Source organism: Oncorhynchus tshawytscha, linkage group LG04 (assembly GCF_018296145.1).
Source record: "Oncorhynchus tshawytscha isolate Ot180627B linkage group LG04, Otsh_v2.0, whole genome shotgun sequence".
Classification (NCBI taxonomy): domain Eukaryota; kingdom Metazoa; phylum Chordata; class Actinopteri; order Salmoniformes; family Salmonidae; genus Oncorhynchus; species Oncorhynchus tshawytscha.
In genome coordinates, this window is record NC_056432.1 from 16,758,912 (window position 1) to 16,785,621 (window position 26,710).

General features: G+C 43.2%; 1 protein-coding gene and 1 long non-coding RNA gene across 4 annotated transcripts; one reads left to right on the forward strand and one right to left on the reverse strand.

The window, feature by feature from the left end:
* Nucleotides 1-736: 736 nt before the first annotated feature.
* Nucleotides 737-15,008, reverse strand: LOC112248216. Of its 2 annotated transcripts, none has more exons than XR_002953202.1 (3): nt 14,997-15,008; nt 4,852-4,855; nt 737-872 (listed from the first exon to the last, which is right to left on the reverse strand). It is a non-coding gene; the product is annotated as an uncharacterized LOC112248216 (long non-coding RNA). The 2 variants fall into 2 exon arrangements; XR_006083197.1 differs by lacking the exon at nt 4,852-4,855 and adding an exon at nt 7,821-7,824.
* On the forward strand, nt 9,458-26,710 carry slc2a6 (solute carrier family 2 member 6). 2 transcript variants are annotated; one of them, XM_024416314.2, is made up of 12 exons: nt 9,481-9,612; nt 9,735-9,743; nt 9,866-10,019; nt 10,299-10,408; nt 20,352-20,448; nt 21,364-21,463; nt 21,577-21,788; nt 21,879-22,028; nt 24,894-25,002; nt 25,246-25,422; nt 25,555-25,700; nt 26,331-26,710. In XM_024416314.2, exons 1-12 carry the CDS (start codon nt 9,566-9,568, stop codon nt 26,490-26,492), a joined length of 1,473 nt encoding a protein of 490 aa, XP_024272082.1. In that variant the 5' UTR covers nt 9,481-9,565; the 3' UTR covers nt 26,493-26,710. The 2 variants fall into 2 exon arrangements, with proteins under 2 accessions (XP_042176312.1, XP_024272082.1); XM_042320378.1 differs by lacking the exon at nt 9,735-9,743 and having other exon boundaries at nt 9,458-9,612.

Consider the following 26,710-nt stretch of genomic DNA (forward strand, 5'->3'; position numbering starts at 1 on the left):
AGAAGCACAAGCATTTCGCTACACTCGCATTAACATCTGCTAACCATGTGTATGTGACAAATAAAATTTGATTTGATTTTGATTTTAAAACCAGAGAAATGGATCATTTTGCAGTGGTCTCTGGTCTCTTCATTTTTTCCAGAGCCGTATATTTAAATTATGGGTTCAACAATGGGTTCTTCTAAAATCATATGGGTTCTTTTACCCTTTACTAGTCAGTTAAGATCAAATTCAAATCTTTGCATCTTTCTTGACGGCCTACCCCAGCCAAAGACAGACGATGCTGGGCCAATTGTGCACCATCCTATGGGACTCCCAATCACGGCCAGATGTGATTCAGCCTGGATTCAAACCAGGTGTCACCTCTTGCACTGAGATAGCTACGCCCCTTGGGAGCCCAAACAACACAATTTTCAGTCACCTCTTCATCTGAAGGACAAGTGGATAAACCAGTAAATGTTTTATTTTACCTTTATTTAACTAGGCAAGTCAGTTAAGAACAAATTCTTATTTACAATGACAGCCTAGGAACAGTGGGTTAACTGCCTGTTCAGATTGTTACCTTGTCAGCTCTGGGGTTTGAGCTTGCAACCTTCCGGTTACTAGTCCAACACGCTAACCACTAGGCTACCCTGCCGCCCCAAAAGCTTGTAGTTGGATCTCGGGATCGAGCTGGCGGTCCGCCGCGAGGCGAGCTACCACCTGTCCCAGCCCCTGCCTCTCCGCGCCCCCTCGATGCTCTTAACTGAGTGTCCTGCGGGGTCCGAAGCGTTTACTTTGGAAAAATTAGAGTGTTCAAAGCAGGCCCGGTCGCCTGAATACCGCAGCTAGGAATAATGGAATAGGACTCTGGTTCTATTTTGTGGGTTTTTCTATCATTCTCTGCAGATCCTCGCAAACTCTGTCAGGTTGGATGGGGAACATCGATGCACAGCTATTTTCAGGTCTCTCCAGAGATGTTTGATAAGGTTCAAGTCCGGGCTCTGGCTGGACCACTCAAGGACATTCAGAGACTTGTCCCGAACCCACTCCTGCGTTGTCTTGGCTGTGTGCTTAGGGTTGTTGTCCTGTTGCAAGGTGAACCTTCACACCAGTCTGAGGTCCTGAGCACTCTGGCGCAGGTTTTCATCAAGGATCTCTGTACTTTGCTCTGTTCATCTTTCCCTCGATCCTGACTAGTATCCCAGTCCCTACCGCTGAAAAACATCCCCACGGCATGATGCTGCCACTACAATGCTTCACCGTAGGGATGGTGTCAGGTTTCCTCCAGATGCGACAATTGGCATTCAGGCCAAAGAGCGCAATCTTGGTTTCATCAGACCAGAGAATCTTCTTTCTCATGGTCTGAGTCCTTTAGGTGCCTTTTGGCAAACTACAAACGGACTGTCATGTGCCTTTTACTGAGGGGTGGCTTCTGTCTGGCATAAAGGACTGATTGGTGGAGTGTTGTCCTTCTGGAAGGTCCTCCCATCCTCACAGAGGAACTCTGGAGCTCTGTCAGCATCATGATCTTGGTCAGCTCCCTTACCAAGGCCCTTCTCCCCCGATTGCTCAGTTTGGCGGGGCCTGCCAGCTCTAGGAAGAGTCTTGGTGATTCCAAATTTCTTCCATTTGAGAATGATGGAGGCCACTGTGTTCTTCGGGATCTTCAATGCTGCAGAAATGGTTGGTACCCTTCCCCAGGTCTGTGCCTCGACACAATCCTGTCTCGGAGCTCAACGGACAATTCCTTCAACCTCATGGTTTGGTTTTTGCTCTGACAGGCACTGTCAACTATGGGACCTTATATAGAGGTGTGTGCAGGTGTATACAGGTGTGTGCCTATTTTAATTTATTTTTTATTAAACCTTTATTTAACTAGGCAAGTCAGTTAAGAACAAATTCTTATTTACAACCCCGGCCAAACGGCCTACCCCGGCCTACCCCTTTCCAAATCATGTCCAATCAATTGAATTTACCACAGGTGGACTCCAATCAAGTTGTAGAAACATCTCAAGAATGATCAATAGAAACAGGATACACCTGATCCCAATTTCTAGTCTCATAGCAAAGGGTCTAAATATGTATGTAAATTAGGTATTTCTGTTTTATTTGTTATGAATTTGCAAACATTTCAAAAAAACTGTTTTTGCTTTGTCATTATTGTCACGGTCTTCCTCCTCTTCATCTGAAGAGGAGAGGCGAGAAGGATCAGAGGACCAATATGCGGCGTGGTATGTGTTCATAGTGAATTTTAATAAAGAGAACACTGAACACTATACAAAAGAGTAACAAAAAAACAATAAACCAAATACAACCGTGAAGCTACAAATGACACCTGTGCTGACACAAGCCACTAACATAGACAATCACCCACAAACAAACAGTGCAACCCAGGCTACCTAAGTATGATTCTCAATCAGAGACAACTAATGACACCTGCCTCTGATTGAGAACCATACTAGGCCGAAACATAGAAATCCCCAAATCATAGAAAATCAAACAGACTGCCCACCCAAATCACGCCCTGACCATACTAACTAAATACAAAACAAAGGAAATAAAGGTCAGAACGTGACAATTATGGGGTATTATGTGTAGATTGATGAGGGGGGGAAAGTAATTTCATCCATTTTAGAATAAGGCTGTAACATAACAAAATGTGGAAAAAGGGAAGGGGTCTGAATACTTTCCAAATGCACTGTATGTATATTTTGTATATATATATATACATATATATATATATATATTGTGTATTATCATTTATTTATATACATATTTTATTTATGAATTTTCGGTTTTATAAACATACAGATAATGACAGAAAACAATACATTGAGAATACCCCCCACCCCTCAACTGAAAAATAAATAAATAAGGAATTAAGGAATTGGCACCTTGCTTCGTTGATATTTGACCTACTGTAAAGTATAAGGACTATGCTGGGCATTAAAAATAATGACAGTGGATCAGGGTTGGTTGCAGGTTGTGTGTTGTGTTTCCCATCATCATATGAAAGATATGCGATAAAGGGCTGCCATATCCTAACAAATGTACAGTTGAAGTCGGAAGTTTACATACACTTAGGTTGGAGTCATTAAAACTAGTTTTTCAACCATTCCACAAATCTGAAGGTACTTTGGTGCGAAAAGTGCAAATCAATCCCAGAACAACAGCAAAAGACATTGTGAAGATGCTGGGGAAACAGGTACGAAAGTATATATATATCCACAGTAAAACGAGTCCGATATCGACATAACCTGAAAGGCCGCTCAGCAAGGAAGAAGCCACTGCTTCAAAACCGCCATAAAAAAAGCCAGACTACGGTTTGCAACTGCACATGGGGACAAAGATCATACTTTTCTGAGAAATGTCCTCTGGTCTGATGAAACAAAAAACTGTTTGGCCATAATGACCATCGTTATGTTTGGAGGAAAAAGGGGGAGGCTTGCAAGCTGAAGAACACCATCCCAACCGTGAAGCACGGGGGTGGCAGCATCATGTTGTGGGGGTGCTTTGCTGCAGGAGGGACTGGTGCACTTCCCAAAATAAATGACATCATGAGGGAGGAAGATTATGTGGATATATTGAATCAACATCTCAAGACATCAGTCAGGAAGTTAAAGCTTGGTCACAAATGGGTCTTCCAAATGGACAATGACCCCAAGTAAAAAAAAGTTGTGGCAAAATGGCTTAAGGACAACAAAGTCATGGTATTGGAGTGGCCATCACAAAGCCCTGACCTCAATCCTATAGAACATTTGTTTGCAGAACTGAAAAAGCGTGTGCGAGCAAGGAGGCCTACAAACCTGACCCGGTTACAGCAGCTCTGTCAGGAGGAATGGGTCAAAATTCACCCAACTTATTGTGTGAAGCTTGTGTAAGGCTACCCAAAACATTTGACCCAAGTTAAACAATTTAAAGGCAATGCTACCAAATACTAATTGAGTTGAAATGTATTTGGATGAGGTGTGTGTAAACTTCTGACTTCAAATTGTATTAGATCTGCCAGAGATATCATTTGGAATCCTTTCTACATGTAGCAAGCTGGTGATTTCAGCTAACCAGGTTTTAAAAACAGGTACTGTCTCCTTATTCCAAAGGCTTAAAATGTTTATTTTTGCAATAACCATGACATATTGTATCTGTTCCCAATGGGTTAAAGTCATTAGATGAGGTGACCTGCCTAAAACTGCAGTGTCCAGGGCTGGTTTGAGGTTAAAGCTGTATACACCTGAGAAGCACTTAAAAAATTCTGCCAGAATGTGTGCAGTTTGGGGCATGACCAGAAGAGGTGACCCAGGGTACCCTCTGCAGATGTGCACTTAGGGAATATCGGTGAGACCGAGGGGTAGAACGAGTGCAATTTGGTACAGGAATAGTGTAGTCTGTGAATCACTAAGTTGGTGTCAGGAGTTTATCGAGCACAAGTGAAAATCTCGAAGGCAATCAGACCAACAGTCATCAGTAATCTCCATACCAAGGTTTTCCTCCCAGGTCTACCTCAAATGTTGTGTGGATACAGAGTAATATGCTGTAAAGTGATCTACAAATCTGGAAATCAAACTCATGGATCCAGGAGCGAGGTTCATGAAAATATACAATTCGTGGGCAGGTGTAATTGCCTCAAAATGTGGTATATTTAAACCAAAGTTGTTTCTTATCTGAAGATATCGGAAGAAGTCAGATACAGGAGATCGTACATTTCCCTCAACTGTGCGAATGTGGCAAACATATTATTGATGTAAAGGTCTGCAATAGTAGTAATGCCCTTTCTCTTCCAGCATAAAAAGTGTTGTCAGTTAGTGAGGGGGAGAAAGCATGGTTATGGCAAGTAGGTGTACAGACAGGGGTCTCTGGGAGACCAAATACTTTCCTTATTTGATACCAAGTTTTTAATGCATTTTTTGCGTAAAGTTATTGCCAGGAATACATGTATGGGATTTAGCTGATGAAAAGAGAAGTGCTGGAAGAGAGGTGTTGTGTATATCTTGTTCAATAGCGAGCCATGAAGGGGTGGAGGGATCCACCACGCCAGGGTATGCATCCTGCTAATAAACCAGTGCTCTAGTATTTGCTGCCCAATAATAATGCTGAATATTTGGCAGAGTCAGGCCCCCTAATTCTTTGGGCTTGATTTTATGTTTTTTAGAGATATGGTGTACTTTGCATCCCCACACAAAAGGCAAGATAATAGAATCCAAGGATTTAAAAAAAGCTTTACTCAAACAATATAGGCAGATTCTGAAGAGATACAGGAATCTAGGGAGTGTAACCATTTTAATAGCATTAACACGGCCTATCATAAATAGAGGCAACACTCTCCAGATCTCAATGTTACGCTTCAACTTCTCTATCATGTCGAGGTAGTTCAATTTATAAATCAATTTAGGGTCCTTGGGGATGACAACCCCTAAATATTTAATTTTGTCTTCTGTGACTTTAAAATGAATATGTTTAAGGAACTCTGGGTTTAAGTCACCTTTAAAAGGCATACATTCGCTTTTATCCCAGTTTTTGGTGTATCCATAGAGTTCTCTAAAATGATTCAATGAGCTCCAACAGTGGTGGAAGTGACTCTTCGGGGCGTGAGACGAACAAGATGATATCATCCGCATAGAGCGAGATGCTGTGATCAACCTTTGAAGTGAAAACGGAGGTGATTTATTGTAATCAGTGAGAACTGAAGCCATCGGGCACGCATATATTATTTCAACCCAAGAGACAAAACTCTTGCCCAGACCAAACTCATTTATTACTGTCAGGATGTAGTTCCATTCCACTTGGTCAAATGCTTTTTAAGTGTCAAGTGCAAGTATTGCAACTTCAGAATCTTTGTCATGTTTGGAATACATGATATTCACCAGTTGCCTAACGTTGGAAAATGAAAATCTGCCTGCGATAAAACCAGTTTGGTCATGATGAATTATAGTCGAAATGCATTTATTTAGTCTGTTCGCGAGTAATTTAGTAAAAATCTTGATCGCATCCGAGGAAGGCAATAGGACGGTTTTTTGAAGATGGATCTGTTTCTTCTTTATCTTTCATTAATATTAGGGAGGTATTAGGGAGATATTAGCGGAGTATAAAGATTCTGGGAGTCTGTGAGTTTCAATAGAGTGTTTAAACATCCTTAACATAAGAGGAGTAACCTTTTCTGAGTAAGCTTTGTAAAACTCGATACCAAAGCCGTCAGGGCCAGACGCTTTTTCATTAGGGAAGGAACCATTTTTATTTATTTCACCTTTATTTAACCAGGTAGCCTAGCTGAGAACAAGCTCTCATTTACAACTGCGACCTGGCCAAGATAAAGCAAAGCAGTGCAACACAAACAACACAGTTACACATGGAATAAACAAACATGCAGTCAATAATACAATAGAAAAGGTCTATATACAGTGTGTGCAAATGAGGTAGGATAAGCGAGGTAAAGGCAATAATTAGGCCATTGTGGCGAAATAATTAGAAGTATACAAAATGGTGTCATCTGCATAGAGGTGGATCAGAGAATCACCAGCAGCAAGAGCGACATCATTGATGTATACAGAGAAAAGAGTCGGCCCGAGAATTGAATCCTGTGGCACCCCCATAGAGACTTCCAGAGGTCCGGACAACAGGCCCTCCGATTTGACACACTGAACTCTGTCTGAGAAGTAGTTGGTGAACCAGGCGAGGCAGTCATTTGGGAAATCAAGGCTGTTGAGTCTGCCGATAAGAATGTGGTGATTGACGGAGTCGAAAGGCCTTGGCCAGGTCGATGAATACAGCTGCACAGTATTGTCTCTTATCGATGGCGGTTATGATATCGTTTAGGACCTTGAGCATGGCTGAGGTGCACCCATGACCAGCTCGGAAACCAGATTGCATAGCGGAGAAGGTACGGTGGGATTCGAAAGTCAGTGATCTGTTTGTTAACTTGGCTTTCAAAGACAATAGTGTTTGTTGGTGAAATTGTTCATCATTGAGTAATGTTGGATTAAATCGCCAACTGAATTGAGGCCTTGTTCTGCCGAAATCCATTTGGAATAAAATGGGACTGTGATCGGAAGTTATTATATTATAGAGGTGACGTTAGATGTCAATTTAGAGCCTGTTTAAAAAGTAGTACATTTTTGTGTATGATTTATGCACATGTGATAAGAAAGAATCATCCTTATCCGTAGGGTGTTGTAATCTCCACATATCAACAAGGTTCATTGTTCCAATTAAATTATTCAAGACAGTAGTGGAATTCAGTGAAGTGGTAGGGCGAGCAGGAAGCCTATCCATATAATGATCCAAAATGCAGTTAAAATCTCTGCCTGTAATTAAATGTGTGGTTGATAAATCTGGTAAGAGACTGAAGACATTCCAAAATAACCCTGGTTCATCGAGGTTCGGTGCATAAAGATTTATAAATGTTACATGTCGTGATAGAATGTGGCCTATTACTATAATAAAGCGGCCATTGTGGTCGCTTATAGTTGAAATATGTTTGAATGGGACAGTTTTTCGAAATAATATGGCTACACCTCTAGTCTTGCATGAAAAAGGTGATTGATAAATCTGTGATACCCAACTACATTTTAATCTCCATTGCTCTGTATGCTTCATGTGAGTTTTTCGTAGAAACACAATATCTCCAGATAAAGATTTCAAATGTGAGAAATCTTTTCCTCTTTTCAAATTTGTTCTCAAACCTTGTACATTCCACGAAAGAAGGGTAATGTAAAGAAGTAATTATCAGTAGTCATAAGAAATAATTATTTGGTCCTCAAATACATTATAATTGTAACAGTAGGGTTGGTGCAACATGTAAAGAGCAAAGGACAAATTTTAAAAAATGAAAAAACATTCTCCACCTCCCTCCCCCGTCCACTTCCCCAAACGAAGTGGAATATACATTCCCACATAAACATTGTGGAACTGCTGGACACTACAGGGAGACATAGGTTTGCTAACCAATGTATAGTGAAACTAAATTAGTGTACCTTCAGGTGGTCCGACTGGGCCCCCTCACTCTTATGTCTATAACAATTGCTCTTATAAAATAACTGAATTGAGCCAAACAATGTTGTCAATATGTCCCTACTGAAACAGGGAAATCGGTCAGGTGCAGTTTTACCCGCCTGTAGGACTATGACAGCACTGTCATATCTGAAAACGGCGGGATAACCCGGCCTACCGATCACTGTGAACAGCTGCTCTGGCCGTCCTAGGCGTTGGTGGCTATAGAAGTAATCCTGTCAATGAAAGACTCGGCATCCTGTGGTTTTTAAAACACATTCTCTACCGTACCATGGGTAAGTATCCGCCAAGCAGGGAAGAGGAGGCCATGTCTGATTCCTTCATCTCTGAGCTTCTTCCGAGCTCCATCAAAGGCCTGGCGCTACTTGGTTACCTCAGCAGTGTAGTCTGGGTATATGTTAACCCGAGCTCCGTTGAAGGATATGGGGAATTGCTGGCGGGACAGGCGCAGAATCTTTTCCCTCTCGGGGCCGTGGTGTATTTTGGCAATTATGATGCGGGCAGCGCAGCAGAGAGCCACTTTCGGCCTTGGGGGAAATGGTCAATCCCTAACAGTTTTGGTATAAATACTGCCAAGAACTGTGTTGGTCTGCCCTTCTCAATTTTTTCTTCCAAGCCTGTGATTTTGATATTTGAACGCATTGAACGTCCCTCAAGGTCAATTAGCTTGAGTTTCATAGCTTTGTTTGCTGTTAGTAGCTCTTCATACTGTCCCTCGAGGGTGGCGATGCGTGTCTCGTGGTCACCTGCGTTTCCTTCCAGATCAATAATGCGGGTTGTATGTTCAGCCAGGGAGGCTTGCACTGACTGTAAGGATGAGTCGAGATGATTAAATCGAGTGTTCATGTCCTCTTCCATTTTCTTGATAGCTGCTAATATAATAGTCGGTGAGGGCTCCGAGTTCAGGGTTAGCCATGCTAGCAATTACGGCCAGGCTAACGCAAGCATCGCCATCCTCGTCTGTGGTGGGGACTTTGCCGTCTTTCATTTCTGTTTTTGGATTAATTAGTTTTCTCTTGGCCTTGTTTCTCATGGAGTTGCTCATTGTAACATTTTGGTCGGGCAAAAGTAGAATTTAAATCAAATTTAAGCAGGGGTGAGGAGAAGGTAGTCGTCTACGCCATGTGGTGCTCAGTAGCGCCCCGTATTATTATTATTTATAAAGAGAAAAAATATATATATATATATTTACAAAGAAAATATATGATGCAGACAATTACATTGATGGAAGCTATAATCTATCTGCTATATTAAAGCTGATCTACCCCCTAAAACAAAAACTAAAATAATTTGTTGGTAAATGACAAGTCTGTAATGACTGAACAATGTGTGTGCTATATGAGATAAGACAACCTTTCACATGTTTAGGTCTGTTGCTCAACCAAGGAATTATGATCATATGACACACAAGTGTACACTTTCCCACAGACTGGGGATTTATGTTCCCCTTCCTTCCTTCCTATGATGACACAATGGAATTAGTTGTGATTGCAAAACTCTAGTTTCACTTTCAGCTTGTTAAATGACAATAGCATTAGAACTAGTTTAAGACTTATTCGTACAGGTTGCTACAAGGAAAATGGACGAGAAAACACCGCTAATAATCAAGCCCACATCGCGCACAAGGTAGGCTACAATCGTATAATTTATGTGCTGCTTTCTATCAAAGCCATCAGAGATTCTGACCAAATGCTATTTAAAATAAAAGAAGTTGTTTATTCGTATTACTTCCTTTTTTTCATTCACAGCAATGCCAGGTAGGCTACAATCGTATAATTTATGTGCTGCTTTCTATCAAAGCCATCAGAGATTCTGACCAAATGCTATTTAAAATAAAAGAAGTTGTTTATTCGTATTACTTCCTTTTTTTCATTCACAGCAATGCCAGGCTATACCTCGCTGTTTTTTCTGCTGTTTTGGGGAATTTCAATTTCGGCTATGCCTTGGTGTACCCCTCCCCAGTGATCCCTCAACTCAAAAACAGTGATAACCCCCAATTGAGAATGGACACAGAACAGATAGCCTGGTTTGGGGTGAGTGAGACAAAGCGGGAAAAACAACAGATGTCTTCTCATTCATTCTGTGTCCGATGACAGCCAATAAGATAATGCCTTAACTCAATGATAATGTATATATATTTTTTTTAAATAAAAGTACAGCTATATTGTCAAGTCAATCAGACAATCCATATACTTGACCCATTCATTATAAAGTGTGAGATGTAAGTGTAAGTAGCACTATGTCCTGAAACATTCCTCTTTAGTTTTAAGCATGTCCCTATTTGACTGTGCAGTGACTGTTTCTTTTATTAGTCTATTTTCACACTGGGGGCAGCAGCAGGAGGACTTGGTGCCATGCTTCTGAATGACCTGATTGGCCGGAAGTTGAGCATCATGGTGTCAGCAGTCCCCTCAACAGTAGGGTACGTAAGCTATGTACACATGTTCTGGATGGAAATATACATTTTCTGGTTAATTACTGAAAGAACAAGGAACAAATACATTACTTTGTCATTAAGTGTAGATTGATGAGGGGAAAGAAAGTAATTTAATCCAATTTAGAATAAGGCTGTAATGTAACAAAATGTGGAAAAGGGGAAAGGGTCTGAATACTCATATACACTACTACCAAGATGGCGCCGATAGAGATGGCAGCATCGCTTCTAATCCTTAAGAAAATGTGCAGTATTGTTTTTTTAATGTATTATTTCTTACATTGTTAGCCCAGAAAACCTTACGTGTTATTACATACAGCCGGGAAGAACTATTGAATAAAATTAACTGAAATTAAGCAGGAATTCATTGACAAAATGGAGGAAAATGCAGAGATGCAGTTGGCAGAGCTACAAATTCAGGTTAGCCAGCTGAGAGAGGAGCTGAAAACTTCCACTGAACAGGCTAGATCCAACCAGAGAGATGTCAACTTACCATCACAACCAGCACTACGACCAGGAATACCACTTTCCCAAAGCGGACCCATTTGAACTGATTCCAGAGGCTGACCCAAAACAACGCTGCCGGAGTTGAGGGTGCCGGAGCGGTCTTCTAGTGAGGCTTCGGATGCGTGCCCACCACCCACCGCATCCTAGTACTGTATACTACTCGTTAATGTTCAATCCCTAAGTTAAAAAAGTCAAAATCAGGGCAATATTTGCCTTCCAAAGGCTCAAGTGTGGAGTGGTGCCATGTGAGTCGTACTTTTCTGAGCTCCCCACTAGAACATTTAAATATTTGATTGGCTTGTTCCAAAACATGGGCATTTTGTAATTTTGATCAAAATACCTTACTTTCATGTCTTTGTCGACGATGCCATGCACCAACCGCAATAATCAGAGTCACCTGCTCTGGTTTACAAACAAATGCTTATTTGTGTAAAATTTCGCCCGGAATTGGCCTTAGCTAGAGTGAGTTTGGTAGTTAGCTACAGTGTTGTTAGCACCGGTTAGACATGGCAGCGAACATTCCCCATCCCGCTGTTATGAAGCTCAGCGGGGATTGGAGCACGAACTGGGATACGTTTAGAGGTGAATGGGAGGACTATGCGCTAGCAACGGGACTTCTGGAAAAGGACGATGAGGTAGTGGCTGCCACTTTGAGGACTATAATGGGAACTGAATGCCGCCACGTATACAAACACAACCTGAACCTAACAGCAGCTCAGCAAGGTAACGCTGCAGCTATTCTTGATGCTCTTGAACATTACTTTACGCCAGCAAAGAACGTCATCTACGAGCGTTATGTTTTCAGTCATTGCAAACAGGAGGACTGGGAGTCCATTGACAGCTTTGTCACTAGGTTAAGGGAAAAGGCAGCTACATGTGACTATGGTGCTTTAAGAGATTAACTGATCAGAGATAAGGTTGTGCTTGGCATATCTGATGAGGGCACCCGCAGACGTTTGCTGAGAGAACGTGACCTGACGCTGGCCTTGGCAGTGGAGACATGCCGTGCAGCAGAGCTTACTGATATAGGGATGAGGTCCATGGAGCTAGAAAGGCAACATACGGACAATGTCAATGCTACATTCAGGCAGCCAGTAAAGAAATTCCCCTTTGCCACAGCTAATGCTAATACTACAGCCAACTCTGCAGTAGACAAACCCAATACATGCCGATATTGTGGCATTTCTCATGGAAGAGGAAAAGAACACTGCCCAGCCTATGGAAAAATATGCAAATCCTGTGGTACAGCTAATCACTTCGCAAGGGTCTGCATGAAAAGCAAGAGAAAGGAGGGTAAAGTGCACTCCATGGAAACAAACACAGATGAAGGGAACGGCAGCACAGAGGATGTACATTCTAGCGAGTGCATAGGGGCAGTGAGGGCAAAAGGACAAAAGTGGTTTGTCATTCTGCTACTTAATAATAAACCACAGCAATGCCAGCTAGATTCAGGGGCCACATGCAACGTTATGAGCCTTAAAGTCAAAAGGAGGCTCGCGCCCAGAGACAAACTCACACAGAGTAGCACCAAGCTGAAACTGTATTCAGGCCAGTTCATGACCTCTTTAGGCCTGTTTGTGACAGAGTGTGTTTTACGTGACCAGAAATACACCCTTGAGTTTGAAATAGTTGAGGCTAGTCAACAGCCATTGCTGTCAGGTTCTACATGCGAGCGCCTTGGACTTATTAACTTCACCATCCCAGCTGATCTTAACATTATAGACAAAGTCCAGGCTGGGCCCCTGAGCAAGGAGACACTCCTAAGCAAGTACCATGATGTCTTCAATGCTTGAGTCAGTTCCCGGGGAAGTCCACTTTGAGTTGGACGCAGCAATCCAGCCTGTCCAGTGTGCACCCGCAATGTACCAGTGGCCATGAAAGCAGCTACGAAGGCTCAGCTTGACAAATACGAATTAGATGGCCACATCATATCCGTCACCGAGCCTACGGACTGGATAAGTAATATGGTTATCGTCAAGAAACCAGACAAGCTACGGATATGCATTGATCCTAAACACCTCAACCGGGCTCTGCGACATTCACATTACATTATGCCCACGTTGGAGGATGTTCTTTACAAGCTCCCAAAGGCCAGAGTCTTCACGCTTGTGGATGCCAGAGATGCCTTCCTGCAGTGCAAGCTCGACGAGCCCAGCAGCTACATGACCACCTTTTGGACACCCTGGGGCAGGAAGAGGTGGTTGAAGCTTTGTGTTTGCATGCTAACGCTTCCACCACTACCTGTACGGGCGCGACAATATTACCGCAGAGACAGATCACAAGCCCCTTATTGCTATATTCAGCAAGCCTCTCCTGAATGCCCCAAAACGACTGCAGAGAATGCTACTGGCCCTACAAAACTACAACCTCAAGGTGGTGTATAAGCCAGGGCCAGAGATGTATGTGAGTGACACACTCAGCAGGGCTAGTGCATCAGGCACTCACACACGCTCCATGCATGAACAACACGCAGTGTGCAGCTTACAAACAGAGCAAGTGGATGTTGAACACATCAACCAGGCTGACTCCCTCAATGTTACGGACCAGCGCTCAAACGCTGCAAGGCTCAGTTTGCCTGCTATGGCCAGCCAGATAGGGTAATTTCAGACAATGGACCCCAATTTTCTGGAGTTGAGTTCCGAAAATTTGCTGCAGGATGGGAATTCGAGCACGTCACTTCATCACCACGACACCCAAAAGCTAATGGGAAGGCGGAGTCCGCAGTAAAAATCGCAAAGAACCTCTGCAAAAAGGCTCTGCGACAGGGCAAAGATGCCTGGAAAGCAATCCTGCAGTGGCGCAATACCCCGACAGAAGGCATGGATAGCAGCCTGGCACAGCGCCTCATGGCACGGCGCTTAAAAGCAGCTCTGCCAGTAGCCAGCACTCTCCTGGAGCCATGTGTGGTGACAGAAGTGCTGGTGAAGCTACGTCACAGAAGGCAGGTCTCCAAGTTAATCTACGACAAATCAGCAAAAGACTTACCTGAGCTCAGGGTGGGTGAAACGGTGCGAATGAAGCCACTGCCAGGGGACCGGACAGGCCTCTGGAGACTCGGATCCTGTGTACAGAAAGTGGCACCACGCACCTACTTGATCGAAGTGAATGGATCACTGTACCGTCGTAACAGGGTTGACCTTCAGATTGCTGAGCCAGCACCTACTCAGAACCCTGATGGTCAAGGGGGTCGCATGACAAAAGACGGAACCCCAGCAAGTCACATGGGGCCTGAGGCACTGGGCGAAGAGCCAGGGGATCACAGGTTGGCCGCTCCCTCGCCCATCAATTCTCCCCTTAGACATTCAGGTGACACGCCTGTGCGGGAACCCGCAGTCCTCGCAGACAAGCCCCCTGTCTTTTCACGCTGCAGGCGTCTGTCCCAGCCACCAAAAATACTTAATCTCTAGGTTTCCCATCATGGATTGTTGACAGACAGAGATAAAAGTGAAGAGAATATCAAAATGTGTTGTTGTTACCTGAGAAAAAAATACAAAACTGTTCATGTTGGAAATTGTTACTAGGTTTGTTTTGTTAGTGAATTGACACTTCCTGTCCTATTTTATTAAATGGAAAATGTTATGAGTGTAAGATGGCACAGTGATCCCATCTGTTGGTAAATGTTCATTACTGCAACTCTTGTGTTTTACCGGGGTGCTTGAGATACCCGGATGTGTTGTGATGTACTGAACAAGACTGGTTACTCGCATCAATGCCTCTGTCTCGTCATTTAACATTCAAACAATATCCACATTTGGATTCGAATCTACCCTGACTACACTCAAGCGGTTACCAAGCAGATGATCAGGGGCTGTGAGGGAATCTGTTATGCCCTGTGGTACCCTGTGGATTTGAGGATAACAACCCCAGATGGCGTTCGGAAAAGCATCTCAGATCCAGCGCTAGCTAAGGGTTTCATTCTGAAAAATTTGACACACAAGTGAAGATCGAACACAACAGTAATTCAGTTCTCTTTCTAATGTTGGGTGAAATTTTAGCCTAACAAACCAAGCTAGGAAGCAACGGGCTATTTGGCAATCAGGAGGTAAACTATGCTAGCCAGTTTAAGGACTGAACTGGGTCATCCAGCTGCATGGGCATTACTGTTGTTGATCTGTTAACAGACTGGTTACTTGTGCTGCAAGGGACTGTAACTCCACCTGGAGAAGATGGGTAGCTAGCTATGACATTATGTGAATTTTCCCAGTAATCATAATTTTTGATAATGATGGCCCATGTTAATGCCAGATTAGTTAGTTAGCTAACATTTATGTTACAGATCTGACCTTTTTATCTAACTTTAGCTGACATCACTTGTTCTCAGTCTTAGATCATTCGGACAAGAGCACATCAGCATTAATATTCATGATGCTTAGACCAAAAGTGAAATAATACTTTAGTAATCTTGTTATTTTGCTTAGATGGCTACATAGTAGAGCATATATTGGAAATTATGTACATCTAACGATCTCACTAGTTTGTTTAGCTGTCATTTTTTGAGGCAACCATTATTTACGTATAATTTACAGCAAAGCGTTTCCCTTTTTTGGTTTAATGCTGGTCTTTTGCTTCTGTATCGTTAATCCATGGCGCAACGCAGCCATAGCTGTTGTCTTTCCCCTGCATATTTTGGAGTTATACATCTAAGTTATCGTTGTAGATCATGGGCTCTCTACTTTCATTGGTTTAGTTCGAGTTCTTAGTTCCCCTCCGTTATTATGTAGCTCAGTGTAGCCCGTAGCCATGAGGCATTTCTACAAATCTTCGCGCTACATGTCATACCAACTAAATTCACTAGAGGGCATTTACATTTTTATTTTTTTATTTCACCTTTATTTAACCAGGTAGGCTAGTTGAGAACAAGTTCTCATTTCTGCATCTCATTTCTGTTCTCAACTGCGACCTGGCTAAGATAAAGCATAGCAGTGTGAACAGACAACACAGAGTTACACATGGAGTAAACAATTAACAAGTCAATAACACAGTAGAAAAAAAGGGGAGTCTATATACATTGTGTGCAAAAGGCATGAGGAGGTAGGCGAATAATTACAATTTTGCAGATTAACACTAGAGTGATAAATGATCAGATGGTCATGTACAGGTAGAGATATTGGTGTGCAAAAGAGCAGAAAAGTAAATAAATAAAAACAGTATGGGGATGAGGTAGGTAAAAATGGGTTGGCTATTTACCAATAGACTATGTACAGCTACAGCGATCGGTATGCTGCTCAGATAGCAGATGTTTGAAGTTGGTGAGGGAGATAAAAGTATATTAAAAGTCAATTCAAAGAATTCAATCCTTTTTGTTTCAATATGAACCCTTTTCTTTTACAGGTTAATATAATAATAATAATAAAAGTCTCCAACTTCAGCGATTTTTGCAATTCGTTCCAGTCACAGGCAGCAGAGAACTGGAACGAAAGGCGGCCAAATGAGGTGTTGGCTTTAGGGATGATCAGTGAGATGCTATGGATGGGTGTTGCCATCGTGACCAGTGAACTGAGATAAGGCGGAGCTTTACCTAGCATGGATTTGTAGATGACCTGGAGCCAGTGGGTCTGGCGACGAATATGTAGCGAGGGCCAGCCGACTAGAGCATACAAGTCGCAGTGGTGGGTGGTGTAAGGTGCTTTGGTGACAAAACAGATGGCACTGTGATAAACTGCATCCAGTTTGCTGAGTAGAGTGTTGGAAGCAATTTTGCAGATGACATCGCTGAAGTCGAGGATCGGTAGGATAGTCAGTTTTACTAGGGTAAGTTTGGCGGCGTGAGTGAAGGAGGCTTTGTTGCGGAATAGAAAGCCGACTCTTGACTTGATTTTCGATTGGAGATGTTTGATATGAGTCTGGAAGGAGAGTTTACAGTCTAGCCAGACACCTAGGTACTTATAGATGTCCACATATTCAAGGTCGGAACCATCCAGGGTGGTGATGCTGGTCAGGCGTGCGGGTGCAGGAAGCGAACGGTTGAAAAGCATGCATTTGGTTTTACTAGCATTTAAGAGCAGTTGGAGGCCACGGAAGGAGTGTTGTATGGCATTGAAGCTCGTTTGGAGGTTAGATAGCACAGTGTCCAAGGACGGGCCGGAAGTATATAGAATGGTGTCGTCTGCGTAGAGGTGGATCAGGGAATCGCCCGCAGCAAGAGCAACATCATTGATATATACAGAGAAAAGAGTCGGCCGAGGATTGAACCCTGTGGCACCCCCATAGAGACTGCCAGAGGACCGGACAGCATGCCCTCCGATTTGACACACTGAACTCTGTCTGCAAAGTAATTGGTGAACCAGGCAAGGCAGTCATCCGAAAAACCGAGGCTACTGAGTCTGCCGATAAGACTATGGTGATTGACAGAGTCGAAAGCCTTGGCAAGGTCGATGAAGACGGCTTCACAGTACTGTCTTTTATCGATGGCGGTTATGATATCGTTTAGTACCTTGAGTGTGGCTGAGGTGCATCCGTGACCGGCTCGGAAACCAGATTGCACAGCGGAGAAGGTACGGTGGGATTCGAGATGTTCAGTGATCTTTTTGTTGACTTGGCTTTCGAAGACCTTAGATAGGCAGGGCAGGATGGATATAGGTCTGTAACAGTTTGGGTCCAGGGTGTCTCCCCCTTTGAAGAGGGGGATGACTGCGGCAGCTTTCCAATCCTTGGGGATCTCAGACGATATGAAAGAGAGATTGAACAGGCTGGTAATAGGGGTTACGACAATGGCGGCGGATAGTTTCAGAAATAGAGGGTCCAGATTGTCAAGCCCAGCTGATTTGTACGGGTCCAGGTTTTGCAGCTCTTTCAGAACATCTGCTATCTGGATTTGGGTAAAGGAGAACCTGGAGAGGCTTGGGCGAGTAGCTGCGGGGGGCGGAGCTGTTGGCCGAGGTTGGAGTAGCCAAGCGGAAGGCATGGCCAGCCGTTGAGAAATGCTTGTTGAAGTTTTCGATAATCATGGATTTATCGGTGGTGACCGTGTTACCTAGCCTCATTGCAGTGGGCAGCTGGGAGGAGGTGCTCTTGTTCTCCATGGACTTCACAGTGTCCCAGAACTTTTTGGAGTTGGATCTACAGGATGCAAATTTCTGCCTGAAGAAGCTGGCCTTAGCTTTCCTGACTGACTGCGTGTATTGGTTCCTGACTTCCCTGAACAGTTGCATATCGCGGGGACTATTCGATGCTATTGCAGTCCGCCACAGGATGTTTTTGTGCTGGTCGAGGGCAGTCAGGTCTGGAGTGAACCAAGGGCATACAGGTTCATGGTATAATTATTGACCTGCACAGCCCTGCTATTTTAGCAATAAGAGCTGGTTGAACTGGGTGTTTTGAAAGGGGTTATTGTGAATTGCGGCACGTTACAGTATACTCAAATCTGTTTGTTATTGTTATATTTTTAAGGGAGTTTTGTTTCCTCTCCAGAAAGGGACACATTATTCCATTTCTGTTAGTCACATGTCTGTGGAACTTGTTCAGTTTATGTCTCAGTTGTTGAATCTTATTATGTTCATACAAATATTTGCACATGTTATGTTTCCTTAAAATAAATGCAGTTGACAGTGCGTTTATATATGAGTTTATATATATATATATACAGTGCCTTGCGAAAGTATTCGGCCCCCTTGAACTTTGCGACCTTTTGCCACATTTCAGGCTTCAAACATAAAGATATAAAACTGTATTTTTTTGTGAAGAATCAAGAACAAGTGGGACACAATCATGAAGTGGAACGACATTTATTGGATATTTCAAACTTTTTTAACAAATCAAAAACTGAAAAATTGGGCGTGCAAAATTATTCAGCCCCTTTACTTTCAGTGCAGCAAACTCTCTCCAGAAGTTCAGTGAGGATCTCTGAATGATCCAATGTTGACCTAAATGACTAATGATGATAAATACAATCCACCTGTGTGTAATCAAGTCTCCGTATAAATGCACCTGCACTGTGATAGTCTCAGAGGTCCGTTAAAAGCGCAGAGAGCATCATGAAGAACAAGGAACACACCAGGCAGGTCCGAGATACTGTTGTGAAGAAGTTTAAAGCCGGATTTGGATACAAAAAGATTTCCCAAGCTTTAAACATCCCAAGGAGCACTGTGCAAGCGATAATATTGAAATGGAAGGAGTATCAGACCACTGCAAATCTACCAAGACCTGGCCGTCCCTCTAAACTTTCAGCTCATACAAGGAGAAGACTGATCAGAGATGCAGCCAAGAGGCCCATGATCACTCTGGATGAACTGCAGAGATCTACAGCTGAGGTGGGAGACTCTGTCCATAGGACAACAATCAGTCGTATATTGCACAAATCTGGCCTTTATGGAAGAGTGGCAAGAAGAAAGCCATTTCTTAAAGATATCCATAAAAAGTGTTGTTTAAAGTTTGCCACAAGCCACCTGGGAGACACACCAAACATGTGGAAGAAGGTGCTCTGGTCAGATGAAACCAAAATTGAACCTTTTGGCAACAATGCAAAACGTTATGTTTGGCGTAAAAGCAACACAGCTCATCACCCTGAACACACCATCCCCACTGCCAAACATGGTGGTGGCAGCATTATGGTTTGGGCCTGCTTTTCTTCAGCAGGGACAGGAAAGATGGTTAAAATTGATGGGAAGATGGATGGAGCCAAATACAGGACCATTCTGGAAGAAAACCTGATGGAGTCTGCAAAAGACCTGAGACTGGGACGGAGATTTGTCTTCCAACAAGACAATGATCCAAAACATAAAGCAAAATCTACAATGGAATGGTTCAAAAATAAACATATCCAGGTGTTAGAATGGCCAAGTCAAAGTCCAGACCTGAATCCAATCGAGAATCTGTGGAAAGAACTGAAAACTGCTGTTCACAAATGCTCTCCATCCAACCTCACTGAGCTCGAGCTGTTTTGCAAGGAGGAATGGGAAAAAATGTCAGTCTCTCGATGTGCAAAACTGATAGAGACATACCCCAAGCGACTTACAGCTGTAATCGCAGCAAAAGGTGGCGCTACAAAGTATTAACTTAAGGGGGCTGAATCATTTTGCACGCCCAATTTTTCTGTTTTTGATTTGTTAAAAAAGTTTGAAATATCCAATAAATGTCGTTCCACTTCATGATTGTGTCCCACTTGTTGTTGATTCTTCACAAAAAAACACAGTTTTATATCTTTATGTTTGAAGCCTGAAATGTGGCAAAAGGTTGCAAAGTTCAAGGGGGCCGAATACTTTCGCAAGGCACTGTATATATATATATATCATGTGTATGTATATTATTATGTAATTTTGATTATTTATCTGCTAACCATGTGTATGTGACCAATAACATTTGATTTGATTGTATTTACAAAAAGCCCCAATGCATTAGGCCACATTACATCATAAGGTAATTATTAACAAAGTGGTTTGGATAAAAATAAAAATATTTGTTGTATACCTCCTTCCAACCCTTACAGGTACATTGTGATGGGAGGGGCACAAGCTACTTGGATGCTACACCTAGGCAGGTTCCTGACTGGTATCGCTGGTGGCATGACTGCTGCTTCCATACCTGTAGGTCTGATAATGTTGTGTGCTCTCAGTGGTGGAAAAAGTACCCAATTGTCATACTTTAATAGAAAATGACTCAAATAAAAGTCACCCAGTAAAATACTAGAGTAAATGTCTAAAGGTATTTGGTTTTAAATATACTTTACTATCAAAAGTAAATGGAATTGCTAAAATATACTTAAGTATCAAAAGTAAAAGTATAAATCATTTCAAATTCCTTATATTACCCATTTTTATGTTTTTTTTATTTATTTATGTATAGCCAGGGGCACACTCCAAAACTTAGACATAATTTACAAGTGAAGCATTTGTGTTTAGTGAGTCCGCCAGATCAGAGGCAGTAGGGATGACCAGGGGTGTTCTCTTGATAAGTGTGTGAACTGGAACATTTTCCCGTACTGCTAAGCATTCAAAATGTAACAAGTATTTTTGGGTGTCAGAGAAAATGTATTGATTAAAAATGACGTTATTTTCTTTAGTAATGTGGTAAAGTAAATGTTGTCAAAAATATAAACAGTTATGTCATTTTTGGGTATCTGTACTTAAATAGTTCTTTAAAGTATTTTTTACATAAGTACTTTATACCACTGTGTGCTCTTCTGATACTTTATCCAATAACAAAGACTTGGACCATTTAGATACTGCTGTGGACTTCAGAATATGTCCTTAGTAAACTGGTTAACCTGATCTGCCCCTGAACAGGCAGTTAACCCACTGTTCCTAAGCCGTCATTGAAAATAAGAATTTGTTCTTAACTGACTTGCCTGGTTAAATAAATAAAAAAATAAAAAAATCCCCTCTCCAGGAAATATAAACCCATCTTAGACAACAGGCTTATGGGCTTATGGGCTTACTGTCACACCTTACATTAGTGATGATGATGATGTTGTTGTGTTCTCTTCTCTTGCACTGCTCCAGGTGTATATATCGGAGATCTCCCACCCCAAAGTTAGGGGGGCTTTGGGATCGTGCCCTCAAATCACTGCTGTGTTTGGAGCCCTGTCACTCTATGCCCTTGGTAAGAACCAATCTCCCTCTGACACATCTCGTACATGGGTAGATACTGTAGGTGGCCATCCAGGAGGTCTATGTTGCTGTTAAGATCTTTCAATTTGTATGCGTTTGGTGAAGGGCTGGTGGTTCCATGGCAGTGGCTGGCTGTGGTGGGGGAGATCCCAGCTCTGCTCATGCTGCTGCTGCTGTGCTTCATGCCCAACTCTCCCCGCTACCTCATCATCTGTGGCAAACAGGAGCAGGCCTGCAAGGCCCTGGAGTTTCTGAGGGGGCCCGACTCAGACTTCATGACAGAGTACAACAGGATTGAACTCAGTATCTCGTCTCAGGTACACAGACAGTACTTTGGTTTGACTGCCTCCAAAGACTTACTGTAGATGTTCGGATTGAATACATTTGGTGTTTCTCCTTTCCTCCAGGGGAGAATCAGGTGGTCCGATTTGACAACGCCATTTTACTACAAGCCCATCCTGATCTCCATAGTGATGAGGTTCCTTCAGCAGATGACTGGCATAACTCCCATCCTGGTGTATCTGGAGCCCATCTTCCACAAGACTGATGTCTTCCTGGTACGTGTCTTTTGTCTCCCTGCTATGGGGCTTTTCACACTACTGAGCCAAACCAAGCTGCACTGAGCTGGTCTGGTTACGCATCTACCATAGTTTCTGAAACTGCTGGAATATTTGGAAATATCTGAGTCAGCTCAGTTTGGTTCAGGTTGGAACGATCGTGAAAAAAGGGTAATGGATTAGGTGGGATCAAGTTAAACTGTATCGGTGTAACAGGCATTGTGCTGCTTAGCAGTATTGCTTCTCCGCTCACATCTTTACCGGTACTTGGTCTCGTGCCCTCTGCCTCGCCAACACACGTATCCGCCCTGTTTGACAACGTACTAACCAGCTGCGCCACAGAGAAGCTAGCAATTCGGCTGCGCCAGTGGAGACATTTCAAGCTGTGGGGTGAGTTTACGACACAATCTGTTCAAGCTGTGGGGTGAGTTTACGACACAGTCTGTTCAAGCTGTGGAGTGAGTTTACGACACAATCTGTTCAAGCTGTGGGGTGAGCTTACGACACAGTCTGTTCAAGCTGTGGGGTGAGCTTACAACACAATCTGTTCAAGCTGTGGGGTGAGTTTACGCCACACAATCTGTTCAAGCTGTGGGGTGAGTTTACGACACAATCTGTTCAAGCTGTGGGGTGAGTTTACGACACAATCTGTTCAAGCTGTGGGGTGAGTTTACGACACAATCTGTTCAAGCTGTGGGGTGAGCTTACGACACAATCTGTTCAAGCTGTGGGGTGAGCTTACGCCACACAATCTGTTCAAGCTGTGGGGTGAGCTTACGCCACACAATCTGTTCAAGCTGTGGGGTGAGCTTACAACACAATCTGTTCAAGCTGTGGGGTGAGTTTACGCCACACAATCTGTTCAAGCTGTGGGGTGAGTTTACGACACAATCTGTTCAAGCTGTGGGGTGAGTTTACGCCACACAATCTGTTCAAGCTGTGGAGTGAGTTTACGACACAATCTGTTCAAGCTGTGGGGTGAGTTTACGACACAATCTGTTCAAGCTGTGGGGTGAGTTTACGACACAATCTGTTCAAGCTGTGGGGTGAGCTTACGACACAATCTGTTCAAGCTGTGGGGTGAGTTTACGACACAATCTGTTCAAGCTGTGGGGTGAGTTTACGACACAATCTGTTCAAGCTGTGGGGTGAGTTTACGACACAATCTGTTCAAGCTGTGGGGTGAGTTTACGACACAATCTGTTCAAGCTGTGGGGTGAGTTTACGCCACACAATCTGTTCAAGCTGTGGGGTGAGTTTACGACACAATCTGTTCAAGCTGTGGGGTGAGTTTACGACACAATCTGTTCAAGCTGTGGGGTGAGTTTACGACACAATCTGTTCAAGCTGTGGGGTGAGTTTACGACACAATCTGTTCAAGCTGTGGGGTGAGTTTATGACACAATCTGTTCAAGCTGTGGGGTGAGTTTACGACACAATCTGTTCAAGCTGTGGGGTGAGTTTACGCCACACAATCTGTTCAAGCTGTGGGGTGAGTTTACGCCACACAATCTGTTCAAGCTGTGGAGTGAGTTTACGACACAATCTGTTCAAGCTGTGGGGTGAGTTTACGACACAATCTGTTCAAGCTGTGGGGTGAGCTTACGACACAATCTGTTCAAGCTGTGGGGTGAGTTTACGACACAATCTGTTCAAGCTGTGGGGTGAGTTTACGACACAATCTGTTCAAGCTGTGGGGTGAGTTTACGCCACACAATCTGTTCAAGCTGTGGAGTGAGTTTACGACACAATCTGTTCAAGCTGTGGGGTGAGTTTACGACACAATCTGTTCAAGCTGTGGGGTGAGTTTATGACACAATCTGTTCAAGCTGTGGGGTGAGCTTACGACACAATCTGTTCAAGCTGTGGGGTGAGTTTACGACACAATCTGTTCAAGCTGTGGGGTGAGCTTACGACACAATCTGTTCAAGCTGTGGGGTGAGTTTACGACACAATCTGTTCAAGCTGTGGGGTGAGTTTACGACACAATCTGTTCAAGCTGTGGGGTGAGTTTACGACACAGTCTGTTCAAGCTGTGGGGTGAGTTTACGACACAATCTGTTCAAGCTGTGGGGTGAGTTTACGACACAATCTGTTCAAGCTGTGGGGTGAGTTTACGACACAATCTGTTCAAGCTGTGGGGTGAGTTTACGACACAATCTGTTCAAGCTGTGGGTTGAGTTTACGCCACACAATCTGTTCAAGCTGTGGGGTGAGCTTACGACACAATCTGTTCAAGCTGTGGGGTGAGTTTACGACACAATCTGTTCAAGCTGTGGGGTGAGTTTACGACACAATCTGTTCAAGCTGTGGGGTGAGTTTACGACACAATCTGTTCAAGCTGTGGGGTGAGTTTACGACACAATCTGTTCAAGCTGTGGGGTGAGCTTACGACACAATCTGTTCAAGCTGTGGGGTGAGTTTACGACACAATCTGTTCAAGCTGTGGGGTGAGTTTACGACACAATCTGTTCAAGCTGTGGGGTGAGTTTACGCCACACAATCTGTTCAAGCTGTGGGGTGAGTTTACGACACAGTCTGTTCAAGCTGTGGGGTGAGCTTACGACACAATCTGTTCAAGCTGTGGGGTGAGTTTACGACACAATCTGTTCAAGCTGTGGGGTGAGCTTACGACACAATCTGTTCAAGCTGTGGGGTGAGTTTACGACACAATCTGTTCAAGCTGTGGGGTGAGTTTACGACACAATCTGTTCAAGCTGTGGGGTGAGCTTACGACACAATCTGTTAGATCAGGAAATGGCTCCTTTACCTCAGTACCTTGATGTTACAGAACATGTCATTTATAACCCAGGACATTTTATATTACCTTTGCCAGTTGAAAAAAATGCATCCACTTCGATCTAGGAACCTAAGTATGATGCTGCGCTGGTGGGAGCAATTCGACTGCTGTCTGTGGTGATTGCTGCCAGTTTGATGGACAAGGCCGGAAGGAAGGCCCTCCTCTATACCTCAGGTGGGTGCGTTCGTAGGCCAAGTGACAATAACATGTTCCGTACTCTGACAGGGACCAGAGTCATGATTTTCAAATGAGTAAAGCCATAAAATCATCACTGAGCTCTGCGAATAGGCCCTTCAGAAGTGACCCACAGATTTAACCAGTGTACCATAAGTGTAACTGTGTTATCGTGAATTTTTTAAATAAAAAAATAACATTTTTATTTGACTTCATTTCTGTTCAATTGTTCTTCCTCTGCAGGGTTCCTGATGTTTCTCGCCACCCTTACAATGAACATGTACTCCCACACCACACCCTGCCCCTCCGGTAACGTGACTGGTACTGTGCTCCCCACAGACCTCATAGCACAGCAGGGGGAAGCTGCCTTCAACACCATCACCCTCATCCCATTAATAAGCACCATGGTCTTTATATTTGGTAAGATTCTGAGTCTTGATTGAGGAAATACACATTTAATGCGTAATTTCCCAAACACACTCAACACACTTGGGTGGTTTCACATAGGCCTGCTGTAATCTTTTTTGCCCGTGCTGCTCCTTTCTCATCAAGGTTATGCTCTGGGATGGGGCCCAATCACTTGGCTTCTGATGTCTGAGATCTTGCCTCTGGGAGCACGGGGGGTCGCGTCAGGCCTGTGTGTGGGGGTCAGCTGGTTGACTGCCTTTGTCTTGAGTCATGTCTTTATTCATGTGGTGGTGAGTTCATTGCTCCATTACCCTGACCACTAATCCTATGTGTGGGTACATTTTAATGACAAACATTTAACATACTACAATTAACATAAATCCTCTTACATTCAAAGACTGTAATTTCCCTACCCATCTCTTTAACTGAACTTGAGGGGATCTGGGTTAGCATTTATTGCATTCAATTTGGAACCGGGCTGCCTCCTGGGCTTGAGCTGGGTGCCTGTTCTGGCCAACTGCGAAGTTGGTTAAGTATGATTCAGTATGATTCTGTGTTTTCACATGAAAAAGTGATTGCTTTATCTGCCTTCCCAATGAAAATCTAGTTTTAAACTAGTTTTAAAATTAGAGCATGTATTTTATGGAAAAGAGATGTATGTATCTGAATGATGCACTGTTGCATTGTTGAAATTATGATAGAGCAGCTGCAGATTACCGGTCACGTAACGGGCCATAGCCCAGCTAAATCTAATCCCATCCATGTATGTTGTTAATGTGAAATATTCATCCTTGTCCCTTATACATTATTACTCACCACCAAACAACATCCCAAATTACAATCCTACATTCAACGACTAATAGAAAATGGTTTTGTGTTACAAAGCTCTTGTAATGAGATGTTGTCCATGTTTTCTACAGGAGACCTATGGACTGTTTGTTCCGTTCCTGTTCTTCTCGGTGGTGTGTGTGGTGAACATAATTTTCACCGCCGTGTGTGTCCCTGAGACCAGGAACAGATCACTGGAGGAGATTGAGAACTATTTCCGGACTGGACGTAGTTTCACCATCATTGACACATAGCACCTCTTTGCTGTTGCTTACTGGAGCATTGTGGACTTCATCAACATGATGCAGTCATTTGTATGAATTGATTTTATTCAGGTGTTCAATTCCGGGATTTAAATGTTTTTTAAAGGACAAAGGCACTGTTCTTGAATCTTAATGATATAGTTGTATTAATCACTCATACATATATTTAATTGTAAAAGGACTTTACATACATACACATGTGAAAATAC